At 35.0% G+C, this 21821-nt stretch overlaps 1 protein-coding gene across 4 annotated transcripts in view; it reads left to right on the forward strand.

Moving 5' to 3' along the window:
* Positions 1–21821, forward strand: part of UNC80 (unc-80 homolog, NALCN channel complex subunit) — a 277398-nt gene that overhangs the window by 132819 nt on the left and 122758 nt on the right. For all 4 annotated transcript variants that reach the window (XM_049784015.1, XM_049783997.1, XM_049784007.1 and 1 more), the window contains exons 23-24: positions 12916–13128; positions 20452–20587. In XM_049784015.1, coding sequence (XP_049639972.1) covers positions 12916–13128; positions 20452–20587 — 349 coding nt within the window. The remainder of the gene's footprint in view (positions 1–12915; positions 13129–20451; positions 20588–21821) is intronic.

The raw sequence follows: 21821 nt of genomic DNA on the forward strand, positions 1-21821 counted from the left end.
GTATAAATCCTCCAATTGCAGTGTTCTTACCAACATTTATATTCTTGAACATTTTTACTTTTATTCACCTTATGTATTAAGTATAAATATATATTTATTTAGCATTCATGTTTTATTTTGATGAAAATCACATAAATATTATTGGTTATTTTATTAAAGGATTATTAATATTTTGTTGCTCATTTTGTTTTATATTTGTTTTGGGGCCACACCCAGTGATGTTAAGGGGTTACTCCTGGTTATGCGCTCAGAAATTATTTTTAGTGAGAGTGACCATATGGGATGCCTGGGATCGAACCCAAGTCCATCCTGGGTCAGCCGCATGCAAGGCAAATCCCCTACCACTGTGCTATTACTCCGGCCCTTGTTGCTATTTATGCGATTTTAAAAGATAGCATAGATGCTATCAGAACTAATATGTTATCTGTTCTTATCATCTTCCAATTTGTGTTTAGCTTTTATTTCATTTATTTAATGAAGATAAAGTGTTGACTAATTGAATCTTTTTTAAAAAGAAGTCTTTAAGCTAATAATATCATTATTTTATCTTCCTCTAAAAGTTTTAAATTTACATTTCTTACCTAAATGTGTTTTGGGACTGAGATTTGCTTTAGGATGAGTTCAGAGCCTTAGTATAGTGAGTATGGTGTTTACTTTATTGTGGCCAATTTTGATCCCTGGCATGCCATTAGGTGCCCAAGCACTACCAGATATATTTTCTGAGTGTAGAGCCAGGAATAAGACCTGAGCATTTCTGGATGTAGTCTGAAAATAAACATTTTACTTTGGAAATTTTATAAGGTAGGAATTGGGTGGGGTCTTGTTTGTTTTAGGTTTTTTTGTTGTTGTTGTTTTCAGGGAGTAAGGGGTGCACCCATAGATGTTCTGGGTTTATTTGGCTCTGCTCTCAGATCTTCTGGTGAGACTCAGGAGACTCTATGTGTTGCCAGAGATTAATCACAGGTCCACCCTATATACAACAAATGCCCCATCTCCTGTGGTTTTCCTCCAGCCTCAGTAATATGATTTTTAAGTATATCCTCTTATTCATAGAAAAATAAATATTCCTATATACAATGTTAATTAGCTTGTGCCTTTTCTGATATATAATTTCATCTCAATGATGTGTCAGTTTGTGATAAATGCAAAATATATGACCTGGATTTTATTCTCTTTGATTTATTGCATACCCTTACTTAATCTACTTTCTATTAAATTTAAAATATAGACTAACTTGATATCTAGAGTTTAAAGTATCACTTTTCTTTTAATTTTGAATTTTATAATTTTCATGTAGGTTATGCGGGATCATTTGATTTATTTTTGGAATTGAATTGAGCCTGCAAATAAATTTATAGGTAATTAAAATTCAAATCAAGATTCAGATTTAAATTCAAAGGTTGTTTTTCCTAAATCATTTTTAAGTGGTCTTTTCCAGCATATTCTCAGTTCACTTACATTATTATATTTATCAGCATAAAATTTTCTTGGAATTCCTCTCTTCAGTCTCTGTACCTTTAGTATATGCAGTTATTTTATCTACTATATGACTAAAAAGGTTTCATTCATTTTTTATTAGACTTACAATCTCTTTGTCAATTTTATTTGCCTTATTTAATTTTAACTCCTTTATTTTTATTCATTTTGTTTTGAATTATTTATTTTACTTACTTCTTTTTTGTTGTTGTTGTTGTTTTGGTTTTTTTTGGTTTTTGGGCCACACCCGGCGATGCTCAGGGGTTACTCCTGGCTATCTGCTCAGAAATAGCTCCTGGCAGGCACGGGGGACCATATGGGACACCGGGATTCGAACCAACCACCTTTGGTCCTGAATCGGCTGCTTGCAAGGCAAACACCGCTGTGCTATCTCTCCGGGCCCTATTTTACTTACTTCTAAACTCATAATTATATTTTTAAAAATAAATAATTCACTTTAACTTATTTATTTCCTTCAGCATTTTACTTAAATGCCATTATTTTTTTATAAGAATTTTATTATAAATTATCTTTTTTCCAGTTTTGTGGTCACACCTGGGAGTACAACTGGCTCTTTACTTGGGAATCACTCTGCGTGGACTCAGGGGACCAAAATGGACACTGGGGATCAAATTCTGGTCAGCCTCATGCAAGACATGCACCCTATCTGCTGTACTATTACTCTGGCTCCTAATTTACCTTATTTTATATCTTTTTTTTTTGTTTGGTTTGGCTTTAGGCACACACATGAGTTCAGTGATCACTCCTTGATCTACATACAGAAATTACTCCTGGCAATGGTTGGGGAACCATATGGGATATTAGGAATAGAACCTGGGTTGACTATGTGCAAGGCAAATGTCCTACCTACTAGCTGTACTATCACTTGAACCTTAATTTATAATTTAATTTAATGATTTCCTTTCTGATTCATCTGTATGTTTCAATATATAATTAGATAAATTAATAAGTTTGAAATATTGTTAATTTATAAATTCATATTTTAAAATACTAATTAAAATTAACAAACTTTTTTTATAAAACAGAATACTATCAGTTTCATAATAGCCTGTGTGAAGGCAAGAGCTATAGTACAGTGGGTAGAGCATTTACCTTACATGTGGTTGACCTGGTTTGGATGCTAGGCATCATGTATTCTCCCTCTGAGCCCACCAGGAATTATTCCTGAGCACAGAGCCAGGAGTAAGCCTGTATATGCCCCCTGAAAATAAAACTAAAGCAAAACAAAACAAATAGCCTATGTATGGTCTAAAAGGGTTTGTATTCTTATGTGTAAAGTTTTTAAATTAAAATTGACTACATGTTTATGTATTTTAACTCCTTTTTCTGTCAATTACCACAATTACTTGAGTTTAATTTTTCACTATCATGGCAGATTTTCCTATTTATATCTGCATCTGTAGTTCAAAATTTTTTTTAATTTACTTAAAAGACAACAATTTAAAAGTATGTAACATGTTTCTGATGTTTTTCATGCTGTCACTGACTCTGACCCAGTTTATCATTAGTAATATTTCTTATCTTAAGACATATTTTTCTCTGGCACCAAATAAAGCTAGAAATGTTATTAAGCTAGCATTGAACTTTTATGTCTTTTTGACAAACTTTTTTACTTTCAACATATCATTTTGTTTTAGTTATGTCTCTTATAAAAAGTACATATATTATTTTGACAGTATTTTATTTGTGTTTGGGCCACACTCAGCAGTGCTCAGGGATTACTCCTGGATCTGTGTTCAGAAATCACTCCTGGCAGGCTCAGGGGACCATATGGATGCCAAAAATCAAACCTGGGTCAGCTGCATGCAAGGCAAAAGCCTTCCCCACTATGCTGTTACTTTGGCCTCTCATCTGACAGCCTTTTTTGAGTAGATTTAGTTCATTATCAATGGTTTAAGATTACAGATATGGCTCCATTTCTGTCACTTTCCCTAGTTTTTACATATTTTTATTATTTTATTGTGATTATGTTAATTACATTTTATACACTTCAGTTATGTTCAGTTTTTGTCACATTTTTGTTGCATTGTCTTATTATAGTATTGTTTTACTAGTTTTCCTTTAATGTTTTATGAATTATTGCCTTGTACTCAAAACTTTATGCATAAAAAGAATAAATGTTCCTAGTGTCAAACAATAAAACTCTCTAAAGGACTTTAATTCCACTTCTGCTCAAGATTTATTTCTGTCTAGTCTTTGTTTTGATATTCATAAGCATCTTTTTCTTTAATTTTTTAGAAAAATTATTTTGTAATTTCTCCGTAGAATTTGGCATTTCTTGGTTTACCATTTTTCATTGATCTCAGATGCTCTATCTAACATCTGTATCCTTCTCAAGAAAATCATTTAGATTAATCATTTTCTTGGATGATCAATGACAATAGCTTTCTCAGTTGCAGTCTGAAAATGCATTTATTTTCAGTTTTATTACTAAAAAATACCTTATTCTGGAATTATAATTATATGCAGAAAGGAGATTCATATTTACACCAAATGAATTTTTGTAAATAAGCATGAAAATATCATCCTCACTATCAGAAGTCTTGGTCAGCCATCCTTACAGATGAAAGGCTTCTCAATGAGCCATCTGACAGGAGTTATTAGACTGCTGCAGTGACATTCTTTGTCCCTTTTTTTGTTATATCTGGGTAATTTTCTGAGATATTTCCTCTGTTTCACTTTATGTCTTTCCTTTTGTGTCTAATCCCATGTGCTGAACCAGAAATAAGATAGTATGCTAGAGGACATCAGGTAATATCTGGATGAATTTCTAATTGTTGCAACTTGTTAAAGAATTCTGCATCTAGTGTATTGGTACTAAAGCTACTGATAAGCATTCTATAATGTATATTCCACCCATACAAATATACACACACATGCACATGAATTATTTACCCCAAGTGGCCCTAAGTTCATTCCCACAATGCCTACCTCTACCTCTAGTTCTAAGTATAGTTTTGGTGAACCCTTAGCTTTGACTGCCAAGCTTGGAAGTACCATGTTTTTTAGCAGCAACCATTTATTTTTATTCAAAATTTTTTATTTAATTAAAAGCCATGATTTGCAAAGTTATTGATAAGTTTTATGCATATAATATTTCAATACCAATCCCACCACCAGTATCAATTCCATCAACAGTATTAGAATACTTCATCATCCACACCCTTGACCCCTGCTTGCCAACTTAACAGCCACATTACAAAGTTCAGTGTCTTGCAGGTTAAATTTCATATTTTTAGTGTTATTGAGTCTGTGCTTTGGATATAGCTATATTACTCCTTACAGTTACAATATTACTGAAGCCCTGATCCCTGTTCCCCATTAATTACTTTCCTTCTAATCTTATTTTTTTTCCAGCATTGGTTTGTTTTCCTTTTCTATCCTCTTCCCTAAATTCTGGGTTCAAGGGTGATTTGGGGGATAAATGGAGGCAGAAGTAAAAAAAAAAAAAAGAAAAGGAAAGTAAAGTAAAAAAGAGAATTAATAAAAAGAAACAAAACAAAAGAAAAGAAAAAAAGAAGTACTATATTACTAGGTGATAGAACCAATTCATCAAGCCCTCAGTGCCAGTCTAGCAGCACCACTTTGGAAACTCCCCAGCTCTGTTTGGTCTGAGGAGAGAGCACAGAAGTCCATTGTATCTTGTTTGCTTTGGGACTTTAGTTAGATTCCAGGCACCAAATGATCCTCAGAGCAAGTATGGACCTAGCACCACAAAGCCTAAGCAATACTGTATCTGTGGGTGCTAAATTTGAACTATCAGCTGTCAAACCTGTTTAGCTACGTTTCACTGAAGGAATACCTGGTGCCCTCTCAGTTCTGCTTGAAAGTCCCTCACTACCAATAAATTAATTTGTATAAGATATGATTTCATTTTTGTTTGTGTTTTTCTTAGGAGCATACCTAGTGATGCTTCTGGCTCTGTTCTTCAGACTTGCTCCTGGCAGTGATTAATCCATTAAGCTTTGTCTCTGACTCCACTTCATATCTTGACTTTGAAACCTGAGCTTTTACTCTCCTTGAGTCCAGACTTTTAACTTATGGCCAATTAAAAAATCCATTATGCTTTAATTGGCTCAAATTCATCTATTTCTATCCCATTCATTTCCTGAAAACACCTCCCCCACAACACACATAAACACCTTTTTATCTTCTCTACTCCACTTATTCTCATATTAAAAACAATTTTTTTAAAAAATGAAGAATTTTGAGATATTTTATCCAATTATTTTTAGGTATCTAAAGTTTATCTTCATATATAATCTGTTGTATAGTTAGAAACAGATTTTTGTGGTTTTAAAACTATCCAAAATATTAATATGTTCTGAGTCACAGTTAAAATGACTAGCCATCCAGACTGTATGAACAATAAAGTCTGACTCTAGCATGACAGCTGCACTTGCCCAAAGCTACTATAGAACTAGAAAGTGGGAAATTGGCAGCTTGTCAGTTATTTAATGATCTCAGTCAGGCAAAGAATTCAATACCAACTAAGTAGTAAATACTGACTTACAAGCATATGCCCTCTATCAAATTAGGTTCCAAAGCAAAATAAGAGCCATAGCAAATGCATACTTCCATTGGTTTTAAATAAACAGTCATCCTGCATCAACAATAAGTCAAGTACACACACACACACACACGTGTATATCTGTAATTCTCCAGGATTCAACATAAAATATGCAGGTCTAAAAAGAAAATAAAACCATTCATGTTCAGTGTTGTTACATAAGTTTTCCCATATTGAGAATCTAATAAGTCAGACTTTCTTCTCACATAATAAATTTTGATATAGTCCTTTAGGGAAGGCAATGTATTGCAATTAAAAAATTTATCATCATAACTTGTAATGGTATTTTCTATAACCCAGTTAATGACACATAACTATTTGAATTAGTATTACAATATTCTGCTTCACAAAGGAAGCATTCTATATAGTGAAGAATATATAATATATTTAATATACATATAAATTATATAATATATTAAATTATATTTATTAATTATATAATTATATATAAATTATATGATTTATTATATTTATTAATTATATTTAATGATCTTTTAAATACAGTGAAATGTAGCAAAGGAAGTCCTGAAAAATGTCCTGACAATTAAAGATTTCCCATTGTAAATGTTAGAAATTATCCATGTGACATAATGACATTCTCACTTTATTTTGTAACTGTAGTAGACAAGTCAACAGAGATTATAGAGAAATGTCATATGATTATGAGAAATGTTATGTGATTAAAACATAGAAAAAATTGTTGGGTTTTGACTATTTTCAGTCTTCAAACTTAGAAATGCCATGTGGTTCAAGCCAGTTAAAACTGATTATTTTGTTTGAGAACGATGAAGTTCTGATGTAATGAAGTAGAATACCATTTCCTGAACAAGATGATCTGGCAGATATGTCAACAAGAATAAATTTAGGTATTCCTTTTTTCCTTTCAGGAACACCAACAAAATTCTCTGTAGGATGCTAATTGGGTCAAATTTTGCTACATGTTTACTTTCAACTATGCCTCTGATACTCTGATTCTTTCCAGCCATGCAGCATTCTTCTGATTCATTTCTCTCCATTTGTGCTGTTTTTTTTTTTCTGTGACGTGAATTCATCCATTATCCATACTCGCATGCCTCCATTTTTGCTGCTGTTTCAGATTGCAATGGGCTGTCAGAGGTAAGCTTTATCAAAAATAGGGGAAATAGACTTTCCTTTTATTTCCCAGAAGAATTTGTTGTTCAAGGTATTCTAAACACTACATCAGTATAAACGATACTTTGAAAGGAGTTTATAAGAAAAGTAATAAACATAAACATACCCATACGTTGAATACTTTTTCATTCACGTTGTGAAGTCAGGATTGCTGAGTATCTTCTTTTAGGTTCCATAGTCCTTAACTTTGTACTTCAGCAGCTCTGTTAATCATCTCTATGATAATATGTATGCAATAATATGCCGGAAATTGGTGTTATTCCAACGTACAGTAGTGTTGGAATTTGTCATTGCCTTCATTTGTCAGAGTTTGAAGCTTGTAATCAAAAGGCAACATTTGAAATATATTGTGGAAAAACACACACACAAAAAAAAAACCCCAAAAACCAAAAACAAACAAAAAATGAAATATATTGTACATCACTCCTTAGTGAAGATGATGGCATTTCCAAATGTTCATGGGCTTGACAATTTACCCAATAAATTACCAAGGAATGAATTCCTTGGGCAATATCTAACTCTCTTCCTTAATGGACTGTATAGTTTAATTTGTGGCAATTATTTTCATTTTGGTCTTCACTCTATTTTCAACTTTAGAATATAACAGTATCTTTACATGCTGATTTTTAACAATGCACTCTAAGACTTAGAGAATGCAATGGTACTTCAATGAAAAATATTTGAAAAACTTACAATGACCACTAGTTGCTCGTTGAGTTTCTACTAAACAAGTAAAAAGTTTCTGAGAATATAGAAATGAAATTACCTTTTATTCAAAAACACCTGTTTCCTCTGCTATAGAAACCAAAAGTCAGAATATAGGCAACCTCACAAAACATGAAATTTGAAGTTTTCATGCATCTGTTGTTAATTTTCTCAGAGTTATCTAACAGATGGAGCATTTAAAAATATTCTTAATTTTATATATTTGGGTTAGGTTAAGTTTCACCCTTGCCAATTCTAAAGGAATGGGAGTTCATAATATAATACTATTCCAGCAGTGCTCTTCTTGTCCTATTTCCAATAAGCAATGAATTATTTTATACTGGGAGAATGTAAAACTGTGACAGGTTAAGAAAAAATTCGCATTAGTTACCTTGCCCTCCAGATTGGAATTTGTTTTTCCAGAAAGATAGCCTGACTTTTCCAGATACTAATTAGCATATCTGAGATGTTTAGGAAAATAAATACTTAATATTAGACGAGAACATAGGTATTTGAGTATATATGTTATAGTACAACAATATTTATAGGATTGGTGTTGAAAGTCATTTGAGCCTTTGCAATTCCAAGTATTTCTATGCCTCTGACCTGTTACCAAGATTAGCATCATCAATTAATAATCATTTCACTATTATTCATCTTCTGTTTTCCTTTTTCACATATTACAGCATATCATAGCTGTATGTAATCTATTGTAAAATTCTCTGCATGAATATTTTCTTCTTAAAATGTATGATGGGGGCCGGAGAGGTAGTGCAAGCAATAGAGCGTTTGTTTTGCTATACGTTAACCTAGGACACACCGCGGTTTGATCCTCCAGTGTCCCATGTGGTCCCCCAAGCCAGGAGCGATTTCTGAGCTCATAGCCAGGAGTAACCCCTGAGCATCACCAGGTGTGGCCCCAAAACAAAACAAAACAAAACAAAAAGAATATATGATGGTTCCATTTAAATTTTAGCTAATGAAAAAAATGTTTACTGGGCTAACATCCTTAACAGTATTTTTGAAAACTGCTATTAAAAAATAAGAATTAAAAACTCATCCTGAAGATGAAAGGGATTTCTTTTTTCTTCTTTAATTATAATTTATATATTAAAGCACCATAGTAACAGAAATGTTCATAATTGGGTTTCAGTCATAGAATGTACTCCACCCTTCACCAGTGCAAATTTCATGCCACCAAAGTTCCCTATTTTTTTCTATGCCACCACCCACTGACTGTCTCTGGGACAGACATTCTGCTTCTCTCGTTCTTACTCTCTTTCCTTTCTAATATTGTGGTTTGCATTATTGTCAATGAGGGGGTGCCATACATATCAATTTATCCCCTTTGAGCATCCAGAGTGATCAATTCAAACTATCATTGTCATTGTAGTTGTCGTTGCAGTTAGTCCTCTAACTGCACTCACTGCTCTTTATGGCAAGCTTCATATCATGGGTTGGTTCTCCCAGCCCTCATCTCTATTTCTCCCACAAGTGAATGACACTATTCTAAGCATATCCTTCTCCCTCTGATCATTTCACTAAGCATAAGAATCTCCATGTTCATCCATTTTATAGGAAAATTTTATGCCTTTATTGAAACTAAAAGAATCTTTAAGGAGGAAATACCACTGTCCAAGCAAGAGGTAAGAGATTGATTAAAGCAGCTTCTTACAGGCAACACATAAATAGTATCTTATATTAGAAATTTGTAAGATGGAAAAGGGACTGTTAGCTATGGAAACAACACTGGGAGAGGTTTCTGCGATGTCTTATTTAGATGACTGTATTCTGTTTGACATAATTATACACAAAGCATTTTATTTGGGGATAGAAAGGAAATAGAACCAAATAACAGAAATTATGTATCTGTGTTTGTTTTATGGATGAGATAGATAAGCCTATAATAGATTTTAAGTGGAAAAACAATTTCATTATAAATTTAGAAAATAAAATTAGGTAACATTAATTTGTTCCTAAATAGTTATTTTCTAAATATGTTTTAAAAATCACTTTAAATGGAAATAAATATTTACAAATTTAATACTTAGATATTTCAGTTTGTATTAAGTTGAACATAAGTAAAGTGTCATAGTTCAATTTTCTTGTTCAGTCACTTCATTAAGTAGAATATAAATAAATTCCCCCTCTTCAGAACATGGCAGTTTTAATTTATACAATAAACACTGCCACCAATAAAATAATTTTATTAAGTTTTACATTAATATAAATTAAGATATTGTATGTAGATAAAAAGAGGAGCTAGATAGCCTTGGGCATAAAAGACCTCACTGAAATCTTACATATGCACCTGCATTGATATATGATAGTATATAAATTATGACTTTAAAAATTAAAATATAGATGATATTTATGATCACAGGCTTATTAAGAATTACAATTCATGATATATAATTGTATGTAATTGATAGTCTGAATATATAGCTTATTGTTGAACTAAATATTAATTATAAAGTCCTAGTAGTGCAAGGATGGATGGTGGACCACCTGGCCTGGTGCCTGCAGCCCCTTTGGTCTGGGGCTCTTTAGGTAGCAGGGTAACGGCGAAGAAATGATCCACAGGCAGTCAGATGAAGTTTCAGGAGACACCAGCTTATTACAAGGCCCTAATAGCCATGTTCATATTTTTCACATAGACTCTAAGCTAAGCTTTATTAGCCTCCATCAGCTACCCTGAAAGCACCCTTCCTATGTCCAATCTCTCTCCTTACTGTGTCTGCCTCTTCCCTTCCCCCACGCAACCCCTTAATTGCCAACTACAGACCCTTCCTAACTGTGGGTGGGTCTCACCATCCAGGTAAGTAAGGCAGGAAGTTGGGAGAGGGGTAACAGCTTATATTTCGTTATGTGTTATGTGAGAATACTATTGCTTAAAACAATGAAAAGTAAATAAACTTTAAATCTACGGTGATTAAGTAACTATGATAATGTAATGTCTAATAGTGTGATTTATATTTCAGTTGTATTTCAGTTAAAACATATTGGGCTAGAGAGACTAAAAACAAGTAAAGCTCTTGCTTTGCCTGCAGTTGACCAAGGTGCTGTCCTTGGGCACTCTGTATGGACCCTAAGTACCTGCAAAGATTGAATTGATCCAGGTGTGGCCCCAATTGTATTCCTATTAATTCTATATTTTTTCTTACATGTTAATTTTTTTGGGTTTTTTTTGGGGGGGTCACACCCAGTGGCGTTCTGGGGTTACTCCTGGCTCTGTGCTCAGAAGTCACTTCTGGCAGACACTGGGGACCATAGGGGATGCCTGGATTCGAACCACCATCAGTCCTGGATCTGCTGCACTATCTCTCTGGCTCCACATGTTAAACTTTTATTAAAAATTTGCTATTAAATGTTTTTCAGCTTGTAATGAATAGATGATTTGATCAGTTTCTGAGTATCAATTAAATTTTTTCTGTCACATTAAGTTAATAATACCCTGAGACAATAGAGATGGGGGCCAGAAGGACCAGCTCATGTTATGAACTTTACCAGGAGCAGTGAGAGCAGTTAGAGAAATACCTGCACTAACAATTACCATGATAATGATAGAAAGAAATAGAATGCCTGTCTGGAAACTAGACAGGGGGTGGAGGAGGAGGAAATTGGGGAATATTGGTGGCAGGAAGGTTGCACTGATGAAGGGGGATGTACATTTTATGACTGAAATGCAACTACAAACATGTTCGTAAACACAGTGCTTAAGCAAATAAATTATAAAAAATAAAATAAAATAAAATAATTTGTGGAAAGGATCTGAGGTAAAATGATTATCTATGCTTACAAAAAATAAATTGGTATAACCACTAAAAATAAAAATAAATAAAAAAATTTTCTTCTTTCATGGTTTGAAATAACAGGATGGAGCCATATATATATATATATATATATAACATATATATCCATATATAACAGGATGAAGCCATATTTGTATTTTCCTAAAGAAATGCCCTGCTTTTTATTTTTCAGTTAAATAAATAATTTATTCATTATACAACATTTTCAATTGAAGCCTTGCCTATTATAACTAGAATTTTCTCTGTTATTCATAACGAAGTCAAAATTGAGTCAAAGATACTTTCTCAACAAAATCTACATTTCCTGTTTTCATGAATCAAAATATATGAATGCAGTTGTATACTACATGTTAGAGATGAAATAACATTTTGGGGGAAATCACTGTTAACACACTGAGCTAAAAAAGAAAATACTAGCTTTAGAAATTAAATTTGTTTGCTTCACATTAATATTTTCAGTTTACAAAAATCTTTATTAAAATAATTCTTATTGAATCTTATTTGACTCTCACTCAAACCTCAACTGCCTAATCAATATATAAAAATAAAGACAAAATTTCTCTTTTGTGGGGGTTATCTCAGAGGTTATCTCCTGGCTCTGCGCTCAGAAGTTACTCCTGGCAGGCTCTGGAGACCATATGAAATGTAGGGATAAAACCACCATCCATCCTGGGTTGGCGACATGCAAGGCAAACACCCTACTTCTGTGCTATCTCTCTGGCCACTAGACAAAATATTTTGAGATTTTCAGAGGTAGAAACTCAAATGCATATACCTAAGAGGTAATGATTAAGAGATCTGATTCTTCAGGGGCTGGAGTCTAGTAAGGAGGGTAATGAGCATTTGACCAAACCCTGTTAGGTCCCTTGCACCATGATATGGCTCTAAGCCCAGCCAGGTGTGTACTCAACACACACACACACACACACACACACACACACACACACACACACACACACACACACACACACACACACACGAGTCTAAGTCTTCCTATCCACATTGTTTTAGGTTCATTGTATAGATTTTCTATACTGTGTCCACTACACTGACATTGCCTTGAAAACAAATCAAAACATAGAACTAAAATATATATATTTCAGAGTATTTAATACTTTCTTTATGGTCTACTATTGTCCATGAAGACCGCATTCTTGTTTTCTTAACATCCCTCCTCAGGAAGCGCCTGTGGTTGCCAGAGCTGCTCTGTTCCTGGAATGTGCTCGGTTTGTTCATCGCTGCAATCGGGGCAACTGGCCAGAATGGATGAAAGGGCATCACGTAAATATCACTAAAAAAGGTCTATCGAGAGGGCGATCTCCCATCGTGGGCAACAAGCGGAACCAGAAGCTGCAGTGGAATGCTGCCAAACTTTTCTACCAATGGGGAGACGTGAGCTTTTCACTTCCTTCTCTAAGAACCCCTGCATGAAGTTATTTGCTTTTTCTTGATTTATTGGGTGACACTTTGTTTAATGCCTCTGAACAAAAGGTTTTTGAGGAAACACAAACTTATTTAATTTTTCTGATAAATCTATGAGTTTATAGATTATGTTGCGTAAAATTTAGACTGCTAAAGCTTGTGCAGACCAAGAAACTTGCCAAAGTTTCCGTATCTAGTAAGCAAAGAAACAAAGATTTTTGTTGTTGTTGTTGTTGTTTTTGGGCCACCCGGTGACGCTTAGGGCTTGGGGGACCTTATGGGATGCCGGGAGATCGAACCACAGTCTTTCATAGGTTAGCATGGGCCAGGCAGACACCTTACTGCTTGCGCCACCACTTCGACCCCAAGAAACAAATATTTTTATTTTATTTTATATTTTTGGTTAAGCAAGATAGTGGTTTTTGTTTTGCCTTGTTTTGTTTTCCAATGTTTGGACTACACCCGGTGGTGCCCAGAGGTTGCTCCTGGCTTTGCATTTAGGAATTACTCCTGGTAGGCACCAGGTTGGGGGACCACCTGGATTGCCAAGGGTTGAACCCTGGTCAACTTTATGCAAAGCAAATGTCCGGCCCACTAGACTATTATCTTATCTGTCCAAAGCAAGGTAGTTTTTTTTTTAATTTTTATTGTGGCCAAAGTGAATTACAAATCTTACACAGTGATATTTAAGGTACATAGTGACAATAAATGAGGGCCTTTCCACCACCAGTGTTGTCCTCCCTTCATCCCTGTTCCCAAGCATATATCCCTTATCTCCCTTCTTTATCCCCCAGAATGCTAGTGTAACTAAAAGCATATATGTTAACACTAATGTAAACCTTTTTTTTATTTCAGATATTTTTACTAGTGGTTTCTTAAAGATATAGCGTCAAAGAGCACTGTAAAAACAGTGTTAGAGTGGCAATTATTATTTGCATGTGCCCACCAAAGTATGGGGGACATGGAAAGGAAAAACCTTGGCCTAAATACAAGGAGACCCTACCCCTGACATAAGACCAATTCTAGGCTCCAGGCAAACTAGTTTGTCCAATCCAGGTCATTGTCTGTAGTGCCCATACAGTTTTATTTTTCAAACAGTCTCTATTGTTGGTATCATGTTTCTGTATTGAAGATTCTGGAATCTGTATATTCTACATTGAAGTCAGGATGGTGCCGAGTGGCGTCTAATTTCAACTCACAATTAAAGGGCAATGCAGAAAGCCCTGTCCAGTACGCAGGTCATTGTTGTTGTTTAAATCTTCTCAGTGTTAAGGGAAGACTCTTTTGAGTAAATCGATGTCAGAGCAGCAGTAGGGTCTTCTCTGGTAGAGGATTGCTTCCAGGTGATGACATAGACAACTTTGGATGTTTCATAGATGGCTTCCCTGATTCAGGGGTGAATAGAGAATGCCCAAACCTCTGAGGCCTGTGCCAGGTCATCATGTCAATGTTCAGGGTATACGGTTCCATTGCACCACAAGATTTGTGTGTTCCTATCTGTATTAGATAAGAACTTATTTGTATATATAGTATTTTCCATTTTAATGTGCCCATGCAAACAAGGAATAATGCCACCTGGTGTTATCAGCGCATAAGGGGGCAGCAAGAACAAGTCCAACAATGGGCCCGGAGAGATAGCACAGCGGCGTTTGCCTTGCAAGCAGCCAATCCAGGACCAATGGTGGTTGGTTCAAATCCCGGTGTCCCATATGGTCCCCTGTGCCTGCCAGGAGCTATTACTGAGCAGACAGCCAGGAGTAACCCCTGAGTACTGCCGCATGTGGCCCCCCCCCCAAAAAAGAACAAGTCCAACAATCCCCATGACCTGGTTCAAACATAAGCATTAAACTGAGGGACTCTTTCACCAAAATTCCTTATTGAACAGTTCACAAAGAGAAAACAGAGATTAAAAAGTGGGGAAAATAAACAATCTAACTTAAGACAGTGGACACAATTGTCACCGTTTAAGAAAATTTGTGTGTTCCCATCTCTAAAAGAACGTGTTTGTACATAATTTCCCATTTTAATGTGCCTGTGCAAAGGAAGAACAGTATCACATGGCGAGATTGGTGCCTATGGGGATGCTAGAACAAGTCCAACAATCCAATTGACTTGGTTCTTATATAAACGTTAAATGGAGGGACACTTCTACTAACTTCCTTATTTAACAAATAACAAAGGGAAGGAAAGATAGAGAGGAACTCTTTCACCAAAATACCTTATTGAACAGTTCACAAAGTAGAGAAAAGATACAAAGTGGGGAAAATAAACAATCTAACTTAAGACAGTGGACTCAATTGTCACCGTTTATGGGAACTAATCAGAAACCTAGTATGGTAGCAGCCACAGTTACACAATGAAAGGAAGAAAGAGGCCAAGAGGCCGCTGAGAGTAAACAAGTAGATAAAGAGTACTGGCCTTTTCCCAGCCTGAGAGTCCATCCTCTCATTTTTATTTTGAAAATATATGGTACCCCCACCCAAACTGGTCTCTTCCCTGCCTGAGAGTCCATCCTCCTATTTTTATTTTAAGCATATATGGTACGCCCCCTTGCGGTTTTTGAAATGGAGACCAATGAGAAAAAAAAATACCAATGAATGTCATGGCATAATGTCCCGACATACACCAGTGCTACATCGGCCCGCCATCCACCCCATGTGTCCCCCGCGTGCTTAGTGTCAGGAGAGAAAGGGGGGGGGGGGAAGCCTGAGGACCACGATAGAGTCCACCTGGGCCGGCAACCAGGGAATGTCTGGAGTAGGGGAGAAATAGGGGAATGGCTGGGGGCCTGCCAAGCCTCCCAGCACCTCCCAAGCTAGGGAGTAAGTTAGGGTGTCCCCTAACCCCATACCTCGGAAGAGCTGGCCTCCAGGATCAAGGTACCAGAAGCCAGCTATCCAAAGCAAGGTAGTTTTTAAATGAAATTTATTTAAAGATATGTGAGGAGAGATAAAGGGAAAAGTATGTATTGCAGAGAACAGACTTCTCTGGGGTAGAAAAAAAAACAAAAAAAAACATCGAGATAAAGAATATATACGTTTAAGGAAGAATACAGGCTTTAAGAGCAGGCCAGAAATATTCATTCACCCAGTAGTACTCAAGAATTATCTCTATGAGAAACATTGTAAAATGATTAAATATTTACATCCTTAATGTGCTTTTCTTGTTTTAATTAATGTTTTCTAAATATTTTGTTTTATTAAGTTGTTTTTATATTTTGATCACACCAAACAGTGTTCAGGCTGACTCCTAGGTTTGTCTCAGTGATCACTCCTAGAGAAAAATCATGGGTCATATAGAGTCCTGTAGAACAAAACCAGGCTGACCTCTTGCTAAGAAAGCACCCTCTCTTTGTACTATTGCTTTGGCCTCCATTTTTTTGTTTTAGAAAGCTTATTTTTTTTCTATTTTAATGGTTGATGCTTCAGTGGGTTCGAAAGCTAAAGTAGGTTTTGCATAAAAGTATCCACATATTGCAAATTAGGATGGGTATTTTAATCCCCATTGTGGAAAATTATACTTGCAGACCATCTCTGATAAACTGTCAAAATTGATGCTCCCACTGGCTTCACTGAGAAAACAATTCCTTAAATCCTAAATAGTGGAGTAATAGTTTAATATGAGTTACAAACTGAACAGATACTTCCGGACAAAGGTCCTCCACTTCTTTGCTGAATACCTCCCCCTTTCTTCTTTTTTGTTTTCATGTAATTATATCCTAAGTTTTCCTCAAATCTCTGTGTCTAGTTCCCTCTCTCTTTTCACTGATTCTGACTATTTTATCCCTTTAAATTTAGAACTTTCTAAATCTCTTATAATTTCTTCCCATATAATCTCCCCAGGGCTCCATTCATCCTTGTATTTTTGACTGTTAGCTTCACGGCAGCAGAACAGATTTTCCTCTCCATTGTACTTTTTTGACTTTCAGGTTAGTTTTGCCAACAATACTTTAAAGAACTCACATAATATCTTGAAACCCATATGACCAAAATTAAGTCATTTTCTCCATATAAATACATTCCCATCTATCAAAGGTCCTACTGGACCATCTAGTCTTATTTTTGGTGCCATCATTGAGATGATAGCCTTTAAGAACATTCTAGCCCTTCTGTACCTTTGTTGACCTTACATCTGTTCTGACACCATTGCCTTTTTAGATCAGATTAGCTTCTCATCTGCATGACTCGAGTATTTTCTTATTTTGCTGTTCTCACTGCTTTCCCTTCTCTGATCAATCTTATACACTACCAATAAAACAATCTTTTATCATAGTCATTTAACAGTAGAACATTCATACTTAATTTCCAGCCTCCAGACTTACTGCTTCAGAATCATTATCTAAATTATTGTCAGAGTTTAGGCTAAAATGTAACTCAAATTGTGTTTCTTAGCCACTTTGTAATGCTTCAGTAGTCCCCTTTTCCCTTAGGATAAAACCCAAATTGCTTAGCCTGATTTTACTCTTCTCTCCACAACCTTTGTTCAAACCATACCAAGATTATAAATGATGAAGTCAAATATGCTATATATTTAAAGGACATGCATCTTCATTTTTTGACCTTACTAAGTTGTCAGTAATAAATTATTGCAATAATTTTTAAAAGCAAGATGAACTGTTTATATTTGCATTCTAGACATCTAATGCAGTGTCTCTTGAATGAATGTTCAGCTTATTCCTCCACTCAAAATTTACCTTTTATCCTTCTTCAATTGAAATATGAAGTTCACTTTCAAGAAGTATGGTATATAGTCCCAATCTTCCTTTCAGCCTTCCTATACATTGTTTTCTGTCACAAAAAAAGTGCTTTAGTCAAATGGTTCACTGTCAGTACTGAACATACTTTTCCCTAAACATGGATAATTTGGAGCCCTCCAGCTAGGATATACTCTTTCCCCATTTCCAAAATATCAAGTCCTCAAACTCTATAGCATATTTTTCAATTATTCACTGCACTACATTGACTTTCTCCCATATGAATATTAAGTCATTCACTCTTTTTCTTCTCGTGATGTCTGGTCTTGGTAAGTTGTTACTTTCTCAATAAACTATAACTCATTGAGGGAAAAGGCAAGCTACACAATCATAAATCTTGTCTTTGGATCCCATTTCATATCATGCCAAGCAACCATAAGCAGCCTTTCAAACTCTTTCCCTCTAGCAAAGCAATGATCTTTCTGTGCAAAGATTTGCAAACATTAAACAAAAATGTTAGTATGCTTTAGCAGTTAATTTAACTTAATGTACCATAAACAATAAATTTATTTTATATTTAAGAAATTATCTGGGCCTAGAGAGATAGCACAGCGGCGTTTGCCTTGCAAGCAGCCTATCCAGGACCAAAGGCAGTTGGTTCGAATACCGGTGTCCCATATGGTCCCTCGTGCCTGCCAGGAGCTATTTCTGAGCAGACAACCAGAAGTAACCCCTGAGCACCGCCAGTGTGGCCCAAAAACAAAAACAAAAACAAACAAACAAAAAAAGAAATTACCTCATTTGATATTTATTAAATAAAGGAAGGAATAAGCATAGCACATAGATGTTTATCTAGTATTGAAAGAGATAAAGAGCTCTAAATTATGATGTAAACATCTAATACCATTATGGGGAAGTATTATTTGAGGAACCATATAAACTATATGACCTGTATATTTAAATGAAAGGACTTCATTTCAACATTCTGGAGAGAGGATGTACAAGTTTTTGCTCTTTGAGTATGATTTTTAGATTTGTTGGCTCTTCTTAAAATTCATAATTTTATATTCTTTGTTTACAGAGAATCACCAAAACCATAGGATTAGGTTTATGCTGAGGTGGTAATTTTTGTATATATGTTAGGTTTTATTTATTTAAAATTCTCCCAGGTTAGTATTGAAATTAATCTGGTTTTTATTTCTTGGTTTTTAGTTTCTTCCAGATTTTAACAAAGACTTTTTTGTTTCCAGCTATCCAAGATGTTTAAACAACCTGTATGAATTTTTAAAAGAAATATGGGCATATTTTATATCTGTCCCAATAATGGGTTTAATTTCTTGCATTCCAGAATTGTATAGTTTTTCTAAAAATTTGAAAAAGAATTATATAAGAAGAAAGAAGGAATAAGTTAGAAATTTGTTGGTATTAAAGCACTCTATAAATAGATTGTAAACTCCAAAGTTCAGTACTCATATAGCATTTCTCTTCTTCTTTTGCACATAGAAAATAATTGAAATATAAAAATAACGTAGGGGAAAGAGAATTGGTACAGCAGATAAGACCTTGCATGCAACCAAATGGGCTAAATCTCCATTACCCTAGTGGATCCTCAGACCCACTAGTAGTGATCCCTAAGCATAGAGCAAGTAGTAAAGTCCTGAACCCCATCAGGCAAGATTAAAATAAAAAATTAAAAAATAATTAAATGTAAGTAATTATTTTCTTCTTTTGTATAAAAATAATTTTGGTAAATCAGGCTTTTACGTGTGAAGAGTTAGAACAAATAGCAAGCAAATACCTTGTAAAAGCAATGGCATTTGTGTGTAGGATTATTAAAAGTCATATTTCCAAAATTAATATTGTATTTTTTACTAAGAGAAAAGTTAATATTACTAATTTGTAGACCAACACAGAGGGATATACAAAGTCTATTTAAATGTGTATATATAATAGAAGGTATCAACCAAGGGGTCAGAGCAGTGGCACAGCTGTAGGATGTTTGCCTTGCACTAAGCTAACCTAGGATGGACACGGTTCCATTTCCCGGTGTCCCATATAGTCCCCCAAGACAGGAGCAATTTCTGAGCACATAGTCAGGAGTAACCCCTGAGTGTCACCGGGTGTGACCCCCACCAAAAAAAAAAAAAAGAAGTATCAACCAAGTTGCAAGATCAGAAATCCTGCCAATCTCCAATTTCATCAACATTCATTTCATAGAGTAGCATGATAAGCACTGAGTAAATCTGAGTTATTATTATTGCAACAAAACCCCCCACTAACAGTAACCACATACTCAGATAAGACTTACAATATGACCTTCAAATGAGTGGAAATATTTTCAGGAATAAAATGATATGAGAATGCAATGGTATTTCAATCCTCACATGCTTTTAGACTCAGTGATCTTGGAAGCAATATCAATGCTTCCTATTTCTGGCTTTCCATACTGAGAAATACATTAGAAACACACTCAGATATACAGATGATGCTTTTGCTAGGGGCAAAAATGTGATTGCTTGGTCACTTAGGTTCCCTATACTCTATGAGTCTATTTTTGTCTAGCATATTGTGTGTGATTTAATTTTTTCTCTTGCTTGTAGGCAATTGGCATCAGATTAAATGAGTTGTGCCATGGAGAAAGTGAGAGTCCAGCCAACCTACTAGGTCTTATTTATGATGAAGAGACCAAGAGGAGACTGAGAAAGGAGGATGAGGAAGAAGACTTTTTAGATGACAGTAAGGAGACTCCCTTTACTACAAGAACCCCTGCTTGTAAGCACCTCTGCTTAGGAGCACTTAATATGTCACCTCTCTCTCATTTTCTTACCACCTTCCCCTGTCTCCTCCCTCACTGCACCTTTTCTCTTACTCCTTTTGCATGAATGAGCATGTGCATACAACCATATACAGAAGAAAATAAGAGGCAAAAAGAGAAAAAAATAGGGACCATGAAATGAAGGCAAAAATGTCTACTGTTTGTAGTACCTGACTCTTACTATGACAGAAAATATTAGGAATCTTTGAGAAAATATAGTTATGGAAAGTTAACAGCCCAGAAGAGATTCATCAGATTTTCAGATTTTTCAGTTTTGCTGCTGCTTTTAGAGGTTGGGTTTTTTTTTTCTTTTTTGAATTACAAGTCTTTCACAGTTATATTTAAGGTACATACTGACAGTGAATCAGGGCAATTTCCCACCACCAATGCTGATTTCCCTTTACCCCTGTTCCCAGCATGCATCCCATACTTCCCGCCTTTGCCCACTGGGACTGCTAGTGTAACTGGTTCCCTTTGCATATAACTTGTTGTAGATCTTGATTCTGTTGTTAACTTTGGGTTTGGTATGTAGATCTGATCATTATTTATTTTCATAAGTAAATAATAATAAATAAATTCTACAAACAGTTCATGTGACTGTTTGCTCCTGTACCATCCACTTTCTTCTTTTTTTCCTCTTAATTTATGAGGCAGAAAAAGATAATTCAAGTTCTGTGGTTCTCATGAAAAAAAAAAAAAGAAAAAAAGCTTGGAGGAATCCATCTAGGAACCATCAATATCAATTTAAAAGAAGAAAAAGAGGCAAAAGAAGAAATGACAAAATATACAACAGCCACAATCAACAACTACTAAACAACAACACACACAAAAAAGGAAAAAATAAGTGAAAGAGGGCTTTGGTATTTTTTTTTATGCATAGGCACAGTAAATCTTGGGGAAAATTGAAATGGAATTCCCTTGGTCTAAGAGATACAGGGTTTCCCACCCTTGAAGCATATTGTCATGGGAACAACTACATGCTCCAGATATTCTCATTATTGAACACAAAAGTCTTTTTATGGTGCCAGAAAATGTTTTGCTCAGTTGTGGCTCACAAAATAAGTCCTCTATAGTTAGAGATCTAGGTATTTGCACAGGTCATAGGACAAAATCAGGATAGAGTCTTTCTTTGTGGTTCTAGAAGTTCTTTTCCAT

Source organism: Suncus etruscus, chromosome 1, assembly GCF_024139225.1.
Source record: "Suncus etruscus isolate mSunEtr1 chromosome 1, mSunEtr1.pri.cur, whole genome shotgun sequence".
Classification (NCBI taxonomy): Eukaryota; Metazoa; Chordata; class Mammalia; order Eulipotyphla; family Soricidae; genus Suncus; species Suncus etruscus.